Source organism: Athalia rosae, chromosome 1 (genome assembly GCF_917208135.1).
Source record: "Athalia rosae chromosome 1, iyAthRosa1.1, whole genome shotgun sequence".
In the NCBI taxonomy this organism is placed as follows: Eukaryota; Metazoa; Arthropoda; class Insecta; order Hymenoptera; family Athaliidae; genus Athalia; species Athalia rosae.
The window spans coordinates 32,590,948-32,601,094 of record NC_064026.1 but is presented as its reverse complement, the minus strand read 5'-3'; the positions used below and the strand labels follow the sequence as shown (position 1 = coordinate 32,601,094).

Below are 10,147 nucleotides of genomic sequence, written 5' to 3'. Positions count from 1 at the left end.
CCATGGAGCTTACTATTCCTAGCTCCATAAGTCGAGCGGAGCGAAAACGGGATCCCGTGAGACATTACTCGAAAATTCATTTGACGTGAACCGTTGACTGAAGACTCTTAGCGAACTACTCAATAGATTTTAGTTAGAGATATTATTGTAATCAGTGAGGTGTTCAAGCGAACCATAAATTCCAGTGTTTAATTCTTTTCCAGAATTTACCCGTTTTAACCTCTATACTGAAAAACGATATTACCTGAGCTCAAACTTGTGCGCGTTGATAGATAACGAAATGACTAACGTGAGATAAGACAATCAAAATGGTTTTCTTCAGAAGATTTCCAACAATTCTATTAATACTCGTGATATGGAGGACGATATCTGTGTTCGTTATTCAAACGGCTCATGTTCCAGACGAATATTGGCAGTCTATCGAAGTTGCCCATCGGCTGGCATTTGGCTATGGATACCTAACCTGGGAATGGCAAGATGGGATACGTAGTTACATTTACCCATTTTTGATATCGCTACTCTATCGGTTACTGGGATTTCTCAATTTTGACCATGTTGTACTCATTACAACTTTGCCATGTATTCTTCAGGCTCTCCTCAGTGCTTATGCCGACTACAGATTCTATATTTGGACCAGAAATAAATGGGCCTTGTTCAACTTTTGTACCAATTGGTACTGGTACTACTGTGCTCCCAGGACTATGCTCAACACCTTGGAGACCTCGCTGACCACAATTGCCTTGTCAATATTCCCATGGAGGGACAGTAATTCCAAAAGCATTCACTATTTGTGGATTGTTGCATTTCTGTGCGCAATGAGACCTACGGCAGTAATTGTTTGGAGCCCATTATGCCTGTTTCACATAGTAACGACTCCGGAGAACCAATTCTTTTTGCTCATCAAATATCTAGGAATAGGGGTGGCTATTTTAGTCATTTCTACTTTGGTCGATTCTATTTGCTATGGGAAACTCATCATATCCCAATTGGAATTCCTTCGTGCTAATGTTTTCAACCAGATGGGAAGCTTCTATGGGACCTATCACTTGTCATGGTATTTAACCCAAGGTATGCCTGTACTCTTGGGATTACACTGTATACCTTTTCTGTTCACTGCTTGGCAAGTCTTGAAACAACCGGTGAAATTTCATCGGCAGGCTGTAATGCTCGCTACAATTACATGGACAGTAGCTGTTTACTCTACAATAGCTCACAAGGAATTTAGATTCATACTGCCTCTCCTACCATTATTCACCTGCCTGAGTACTACTGGAATTCTTCGCTTCAGCTATGTTTTGTTACCATCCAGGCAAAGAATGCTCACTGGTATGTTAGTTCTGACTAATTTAGTGCCTGCCATCTACTTCTGTTTGATTCATCAGCGAGGGTCTCTAGATGTGATGAAAATTCTGCACCAGGAATCCATTACTACGAGATATTATGACATGAATATTCTTTTCCTAACACCATGTCATGCTACTCCACTTTACAGCCACTTGCATGCCAATGTAAGCACCAGGTTCCTTACTTGTGAGCCAAATTTGAAACATCAAGAGAACTATACGGATGAAGTAACTGGATTTTTTCGAAATCCGATGATGTGGTTGAACAGAACTTACGTGGAAGGGGAGAATTCCCAGATGCCAACACATGTGGTGTTGTTTGATAGGCTTGCACCTGAAATTCACCAGTTTCTTCAGCAATATGTACAAATTGCTAAACTGTTTTATGCTCATTTCACAGAAGGAAACTATGGTTCATATTTATTTGTTTACACAAAAAAATGAAGAAAGCGGTCTTGACGGAGCTGATTAACAGAGAACATTAGCCACACCCATACCTTTTTTCTAAAATTTGTTTAGTTTAATCTTCGACAGCCCAAAACTATATTTTTCAATTTAATCTCCTGCTAATAATTCTTTCATTTCGGTGTTGTATAATGTAATTGTAAGCTGTTCATCTGTTAAATTTGGCCAAACATCTATTTGATCTGTCGATTTACGAAGTGATCATCTTTTGACAAAGTGTGATATAGTATGTGCCTGTCGATACAGTGGTATACACTGCGAATGAAGATGGAAGAATTGAGACAAACTGCAATTGTCAAGGATTCAATTTTTGGGAGGCTTGATAGTCAAGATGTCATCAACTATTAGTTTTCAATGCAAAGAATGGTTAATTTTATGAGAACTATCACGGTATAATGAACCTTATAATAAACCTTATTATCATTTCATTCAAAAAATGATAAGATATAAATAAATTAATTTGTGTAATATCAAGTCTCTTATTTTGATTCAATTTAATAAGCCAGAACTGGCGATAGCATCGGTATCAGAGAAATTTCGAAACTTTCGCGCATCATGAAAAATGATGACGTCACGAAGTGGTTAAGTTTTACTCCGATAGACGTCGTCTTAATCGATAATCACTGTAGTCATGTATCTACGTACGTATGTACATACAAACATACATACCTACTGCACTCAACGGTGTATGTATGAGACGTATGTACGCACTATATGTATGTATGTATGTATGTACGCACGTACGTACGCATCGTATACGTAATGTAATATGTTTCATAGCACGGTCGTTTGCCGATCTCCCAAAGTTCTCGGTACCCATTTCATATTTTATTGTTAAAGGTGTGATCTAGTGTTGTGCTGTGGTACGGTGGTTATCCGGTGGTAGTTGCATCTATGTATAATAACAGATTACTCTGAAAATATTGGAAGTTTCAATACAGGATGGTTTGGGGGTTTGTTTAATTACCTTGATAATTTTTTTTTAGACTTACAACCATCGAAATTACAGGATATTACAATTATGTCGAGTGCGACTATCGTACGTGTGTCACTTGAATCAAGTTACACTTGATTTATCAATAATTATTAAAGCCTCGATAGTGCTTCAGTGTTCAAGAATGACATATCTTCTGGTCAAAGATACTGTTAAATGGACGAAAAGTAATAAATGTGTCCGTGGATAGCGACCGGCAGTGGAAATGGCAATGGCTAGTTGGATGATTCGTGGAAGGAGCACTCGCTCAAATAGATCTCACAAAAGTATGCTCTTTTATGTAGATTCATTGAATTATAGTATTCAATTAAATTATCTTTTAATTCTTACCGTCAGGTCGCCTCGATAGCGAAGATAATTGCGTGCAGCTCGATCTGTCAAAAGGTTAGTAACCTAGCCCTGTCTATTAGATTCCTTTATTTTCGAATGTTCTAAAATAATGTATTTAATAATCATAACAAGTGCGATGGTGATAATGAAAATCGTTCACTCAATCTGGCAAAAATATTCCACACTATTGAATGTCTTTATTTCACTTGTTATCCATTTTAAAAGTGATCACCTTGCACCCGAATTTACATATGCCGTAGTTTTTGTATCCCAGATTGTTTTTTCACCTCTCATCAAATAGTTGCTATCCTTTAATGTTAACACTACATCGAGTTATGCAGAAATCCTTTTGTCTCGTGAAATGAGGAAATGCATCTATACAATTCTTTGGTTGATGATGATAAATTAGTATACCCACAACAAATCCATTATCCACTTTTTCTCTCCAATGCATTCATCATGCTTTATTAATCTCTGTTGGCTATCGCGCTTATCAGCCAATGAATTTCGTACCTGACTTGAGATGCAGATAAAATTATCTATGTCATGAATGAAAGTTCATTTAAAAAACTCCAGTGATGTGAAGACTCGCTCAATCAAAATGAAACGCCCAATTGATTTTGTAGATGTGAAAGAAAATGTACAAGAGGTATTAACAAACCTATGTCAGCGCCAAGGGATTTCCAGTGCCAGAAAGTTAGCTTACCTGAATGCTATTGTGAAACTTATCAGCGAAAATGACATTCTGGACTATGGCTACTGTGTTCAGGAATTATTTTGTTGGTGAGATATTTTCACAGTATAAAAATCTTAAAGTGTTGCATTGACAGTCAGTTTTACTTCGATATTGACAGATGACTGGATGAATATTCAAAATTTTTGGAACTTTTTCTTTCGTTACAGCCTTCGTATTGGACTTGTGAATGAAGCAACCCAAGTTCGTGCCGCGGCATTACGTGCAGTACGATATATGCTCAGAAGAGAACAAGACATCATTGCGTTAAATAAACTACAATATCCGTACTTGGTTGCAAGGAGTATGGACTTGAATTTGAGGAATGAAATAGAAAGAATACAAGCTCTAAGACTAGTCAGACGAATTTTACTATTGGCTCCAAAACACTTCAGCCCCGCACTGGCAAGGTCATTAATAAGTTTAACAAACGGGGGTATAGAAGAAAAGGATCCAATATTTCGAGCCTTTTTGGCAGCTGTGTGTGAACTTGGAGTATTGAATTCGAATTTGTTGATAAGTTGTGGTGGTGTAGGGGCTCTTACCAGAGCTGCTATGACAGAACAGAGTCCAGCGATTACAGAATCTGTAGTTGGTGTTCTGTTGAAGCTTTTGGGTAACCCTGAAACTAGAAGTGGGGTTTCTTTGCTTTGCCTAGCTGCTCCTTATTGCGAACTCCATTCCGCTGGTATTGAGAGGACGAAACAAGAACGAAGGCAAAGATTTACAGCGAGCAAGCTGGCCTTGCTGAGTGTGCTGCGTTCATATACTGGTATTATACACTTTTGCCATCCAAACGATAGTTCGGGTCTGAAAGCAATAGCTGGAATCCTGTATGTGGAGCAATTAGAAGTACGTGGAGCTGTTCTGGAGCTGCTCTACGAATTATTAGGACTCCCATTGCCGGCTTGGACAGATGAACCTGATGTAGCGCTGGCCGCCGTTGATCCAAGTCGTACCCGCGAGTCATGGAGGCTTTCTGAGGGTTTCGTAGGAGCTGAAGGTAGAGCTATACTGCCTCCGCTTTCCAAGCATCGACCAAACATCGTGGAACTACATTTGGCACTGCTGGTATATGCTTTGTTGGAATGTGGATTGCACAAAGCACTCGCTGAGACCATAGTAACCTCGGATACCTTCATATCCGTACGTGCTGCTGTACTTTTGGGAGCATTATTACATCTGGCCCATGCGCTACTTCCCCCGGAAGCTTGTGATCTCACTCCACCTTTGCCAAATTTGTTGGAGCATGCAAGTGCAGGAAGACATCAGGCCCTAGCAGCAGTTGCTATTCTTGGTAGAATGCACACAGTCATGAGGCGGAGACCTGCTCCTGCCAGTCTCTTTCTCGATCGAGTGTTACAAGCAGGAACCTGGCTTAGGCCTACTTTGCCCCGGCGCCAAAAATCTACTGGTCGGCATTGGTTAAGAAGGGAGTCTCCTACCACACCACTTCTAAGGGATGCTCACGTTTTGAGTTCTAAGGATGCATTGGCCTGGAATTGGCCAGTTGTACGCTCCATATTGCGATCCCGAGATGACGCACTCCGCAAACTTCAGGATTCGGATCACAGGCTCTTCATAAAGCGTCTTGTCCGTTATTTCAAGCCTTCCTACAATCAATACAGTCGGGTAGAACTTGGAACAAATGCGACATTGGCGAGAGAAGCTACTTTGGCAGGATGCGACTTGATCAATTGTTTACTAGAACTTCATGAACCTGAAGGGAACCACCTACTAACTGACCTTGTTGGTGATATTGCAGAGCAGATCGCTGCCATAAAATCTATGGAATCTGCTCACGACTGTTTGTTTTCTCCAAGGCATATGTCCACAACCTGTTGTCAAAAGTATTTTCTTTTCCTTGGACAATTGAGTCATTCTGCCAAAGGCACAGTCGTATTGAATCGATTTCATTTATTGGAAAAACTGCAAGATCTAGCCCTTGCTACTAATCACGATTGCTACGTTAAGTTAATAACGTCCAGTTTAGACTATTCAAGGGAAGGTACACCACGTAAAGTATTTGCCACAATAACTTGCGACTCTCCTCTAGAAAGTACAAGGCTTTACGCAACCCAATTTTTGCGAGTGATCCTAAGGGCACAAATGTCGGATGCCCATAATTGGGCAATTGGTCTGCTATGGGGCAGATTGAGAGATACAAGTAGGACCGTGGCTCTAGCTGCATTAGAGGCACTACACGAGGCTTGCGATGACGTCGAAAATCTAGAAGTCTTATTTCAACAACGAGAAGAAAATGGCGATTGGACACTTTGGCTAGATCATTTGGGTGATCGAGGATATTTATTAAAAATCAGACTTTACTCATTGCATTCCGTTTTTGGTAACCTGCCTTCTCCATCTGAAGAACTTGACAAATGGATCAGCCCTGGTGGATTTGCAGAAAGATATGTAGGGGTTGTTGATGGAGAAATACACGATTCCCTAACGCGACGCCAAAGAGGAGAAAATGGTACTTATCATCGAAGGTCGAGTCAAATCTTCCCCGAAACTCACGATGTCTTTGTTCCACCTCATTTGCTTGGTCAATTAGTTCAACACGACGCGGGAATCGAGCTGCTATTGAGGCGTAATGTTTTACATCGCTTCGTTCACTTAATTCTAAGGTTTCTTATAGAATCGGGTAATTCAAAGCCTGAACTACTCTTAAGAGGTAGCAGAGGAAGTCGATTGTTAATTGAAGATGGATATTTGTTGTCGGAAGAATCAGGTACGGATAATATTCCAGAATCAAGTCGTCTAGAGACAATCATTGATTACGAAGACACTGAAGGAGTAGAAGTGACTTGGAGAAATTCTTCACCTTATAAGCCCTGGAAAACTGAATCTTTGGTTGAATTTAGGCGAAAATCAAGTTTTGATGACTCACGACGAATGACTCCAGAAAAATGGTGGAGATTAGATATTGAAAGCCGGGAGGACCGCTCAGCTGATATTGACAATAGAATTCTGAAAGTAAAATCAGCCTTGTGGGCCCTGGGCCACGTAGGAACTTCTATGGTAGGTGTAGAATTATTAAACAATTTGGAAATCATTGGAGTGATGGCATCAATGGCTGAATCTTGTCCCCACTACTCTGTAAGAGCAACAGCTATGTATGCATTGAGCTTAATTGCAACAACAAGATTTGGTGCCGATACACTAGCAAGTTATGATTGGCCCTGCGTTAAGCACAAGCGCGGAGATCAATGGCCAGTAGTTCCTCCTCGCAATCCCTATCCTCTACCTAGCCCTGTTCCCATGCAGAAGCATCACCGTAGTCTCAGTGATGGAAAAGCTGAGTTACCAGATCCTATTATACGTAGAAGCAGAAATCGTTCAGAAAGTGCGGCTACAGACCTTGAGGCTCGGCGCTACCCATTTCTGTAAGCAGTTTATTTGGGTTTAGGATTGTTCAGATGGTAATGATTTTTCACAACATATTTACATGAAATTGCGCTGATATTTCAATTTTAGAGAACTTGGTGATACGCCAAGTCCGGTCGCAAGTGCACTGAGGCTAAGTCAGCAGGATGCAGATGGCTACGCCCGTCTTCGGAATTTGTATAGACATCGTAGACCTAGCTATTCCCAAAGTAGCTTGGAGGTAAATAAGGAAATTGAAGCATTGGTATTTGGCACAGAAATTGTTTTACAGGTTATTAGATAGTGTGTAGATTTTTACAGCCTGATAATGGTTGGTTTTTTGTAGATGCAAAGTTTGGATGGAAGACTATCACAACTTAGTTTCACTGATTTAGACCCTCCCCGAAGTTGGGCACCTGAATCCATAATGGCCCAAACACCACCCCCTGAAAACGGGATAATAAATCAGTGTTATATGGGTATTTGTTTGCCAAGAGTATTGACCACCATTTTTCCAGACCCACCTAGACCAGCACCTTCTATACACACGGAGAATGTTCCAAAACAGGAAGAGGAGTCAATCGAAACTGGCGATGAAATGTTCAGTGCCAATCAAACGAAGGAAGAACATGCTCGTATATGTTTAATTTGCGATAGAGGCAAAATCGTTGGAAGCAGAGAAAATGGAGAGGGCGATGGAAATTCAGACAGGTATTTTTTGATAGTTGATAGTTCTATGTGTCATAGCAGTATTTTCACAAACTCATTTTTTTACCAGTTTAACACTGTTCGTATTATAATAAATTTATTTTCATATAGAGAAATTTTGAGACACGTCGAATGTCTTGCAAATCCTGTTTGGTATCGCAATAGTCGACAAGCATTACTGAGGCTCAGGCAACAGTGCCCCAAAAAATTTCAGGTACAATAATATCAGATATCTATTATCGTTGCATATTGGTTTTGGATGGCTTTAAAATATACATTTTTTAGATTCTAAATATATTTATGAAATATAACTAATTTTTTCATCAGGCAACGTGTCTCTTCTCAGAAGTTGGAGCTCGTTTAGCCAGTGGCACTTACAGATTGCAAGCTAGACAGTTTCTTCAAGAATTGTTCCTTGAGTCCCAATTTGATGATGTGAGTTCAGAGTGATGAATCCACATTTTGTGAATGGAAAAATTCATGCAGTTTCAAAATTGACTCACTTTTTAACCTGTATTTGCAGCTTTATGCCGAGCCATTGAATATACTACGAATTCCAAACAGTGCAGAACAGCAATATCTCCATCCGAAACACCTGCGTTCACCACTTGATAACGTCCTGAACAAACCAGTGCCGGTAACACCAGAGAACAAACTCAATGGTAGGTCACATTTTACTGATTTGCAATTGGCATTTCTGCCCGTCGTAAGTGAAGAGATAAGTACTGTATCCCAGTCGTCATTAGCAAGCAATAAAACGAATGACACTTCCATCGGGATGGAATTGCGTAGCGATGAAAAAATAATTGCTGAAATCTTGAAACCAGAGGAGAGGATACGAATATCCAAGAGTTCTGACAAGTTACTGAAAACTACAAATACCAGCACTGCCTTCAGCCTCGATTAATACTCTTTGTTTCATAATCAATCAATTGTACATATTTTATATTGAAATAATTCTGTAAGAAGGAAATTAAAGAAACACTGCCAACAGATTGCATAAATATATCCATGTAATAGTTCACTACAACATTACTTCCTGATAAATTATTAATCACACATGTAATCATTTTACTTTTACTTTAGTACCCTAGCTAAATAATTTTGGTGCACAGTTATCATACCATAATGATACTTTTCCTGGTGTGTGATGAATTTGGTATGTTCTCTAAAGGTATTCAGTTTGTAATAATGTAGACAAGCATACTCACACTTGACAAGGAATATCGACTCGGACCTTCATTAGCCTCCAGTTACGGTCACCGAACTTATTGATTGCACAGTGTGGAGCAATGGGAGGAGATTTTAGCAATATTTCAAGAGATATTTGATTCTATTGTGGCCGAACATAGATTGGCCGATTTTTTTATAAGTTAATTGAACCACCAGGAATATGTCCCTAAAAATGAGACAAATTTTATGATTGCCTTCAGCGGCAAAAACTTGATAAAAAATAGAGAAAAAATTATCTAAAAAATGCGCCGTGGTGTGAAATTTTATGATAACCAGTTTACCTGGAAATTTTGTTTCATTTGTTTGAATAAATTGATAAATAATTAACTTACGACTTTGAAACTTGTGAGACAGTAACTTCAAACTGTCTCCCAGAGAATAGTCCAAAGTTCGGCAATCCAGAATATGCATAGCTCATTACCCGACGTGGATCTCTGCGTTGGCCACCGCTGTGTTCACGTGAAGTACTCAGAAACTACAACTCACTAGATGACAGTGCAGTCTGCTTATCACCGGTATCTCTGTAGTCAGATCTGTGTATCGAAACAGGCTGTATTAGCTTTAATAATGTTCAAACCACTGAATTCTCCATCCTTGAACGCGAGCTGCGGCAGTGGGGGGCACTTCGACGGACCATGCTCCTCTCCTGGTATACTTTGGTACATTGACCTTGTGGTACTTGAACCAGAGGCTCGCGAAAAAATGCCCTATGATATTATCAGAGATCGTTGATTGAGAATCTTCAGTCAACGCAGAACTAAACGTTCCAATTGGGCTATACGACAGTTGTAGTCGATATTCTAGCATGCGACGTTTAAATATAATTTTATCTGCTATAACTATCATTTGATAAATGAGTTTGTCTCTCATAAGGCTAGTGAATTTTTTTTTAATTGTGCCTAGGGCCCAGTAAAAATTATGAAAGTGAATCGGTTGTAAAATGCGTACCAGTAGTTTACAACACGTGTTGTT

At 39.7% G+C, this 10,147-nt stretch overlaps 2 protein-coding genes across 3 annotated transcripts; both read left to right on the top strand.

Moving 5' to 3' along the window:
• Nucleotides 1-294: 294 nt before the first annotated feature.
• LOC105691568 (GPI mannosyltransferase 3) lies at nt 295-2,276 on the top strand. The gene has a single exon (XM_012410107.3). The coding sequence runs from the start codon at nt 309-311 to the stop codon at nt 1,785-1,787; it is 1,479 nt and encodes a 492-aa protein (XP_012265530.2). The 5' UTR covers nt 295-308; the 3' UTR covers nt 1,788-2,276.
• A 113-nt stretch (nt 2,277-2,389) lies between these two features.
• Nucleotides 2,390-8,954, top strand: LOC105691567 (rapamycin-insensitive companion of mTOR). 2 transcript variants are annotated; one of them, XM_048649686.1, is made up of 10 exons: nt 2,390-2,690; nt 2,795-3,068; nt 3,139-3,186; nt 3,759-3,915; nt 4,036-7,254; nt 7,346-7,475; nt 7,581-7,945; nt 8,054-8,156; nt 8,270-8,377; nt 8,466-8,954. In XM_048649686.1, exons 2-10 carry the CDS (start codon nt 3,008-3,010, stop codon nt 8,847-8,849), a joined length of 4,575 nt encoding a protein of 1,524 aa, XP_048505643.1. In that variant the 5' UTR covers nt 2,390-2,690; nt 2,795-3,007; the 3' UTR covers nt 8,850-8,954. The 2 variants fall into 2 exon arrangements, with proteins under 2 accessions (XP_048505643.1, XP_012265528.2); XM_012410105.3 differs by having other exon boundaries at nt 2,390-3,068.
• Nucleotides 8,955-10,147: the final 1,193 nt, after the last annotated feature.

Bases quoted from the DNA above. Each gene is read 5' to 3' on its own strand.
- LOC105691568 (XM_012410107.3), top strand. From the start codon at position 309: ATGGTTTTCTTCAGAAGATTTCCAACAATTCTATTAATACTCGTGATA.
- LOC105691567 (XM_048649686.1), top strand. From the start codon at position 3,008: ATGGCAATGGCTAGTTGGATGATTCGTGGAAGGAGCACTCGCTCAAAT. The intron at 3,187-3,758 runs GTTAGTAACCTA...TTGATTTTGTAG, and splicing joins GCAGCTCGATCTGTCAAAAG to ATGTGAAAGAAAATGTACAA. The intron at 3,916-4,035 runs GTGAGATATTTT...CTTTCGTTACAG, and splicing joins GTTCAGGAATTATTTTGTTG to CCTTCGTATTGGACTTGTGA.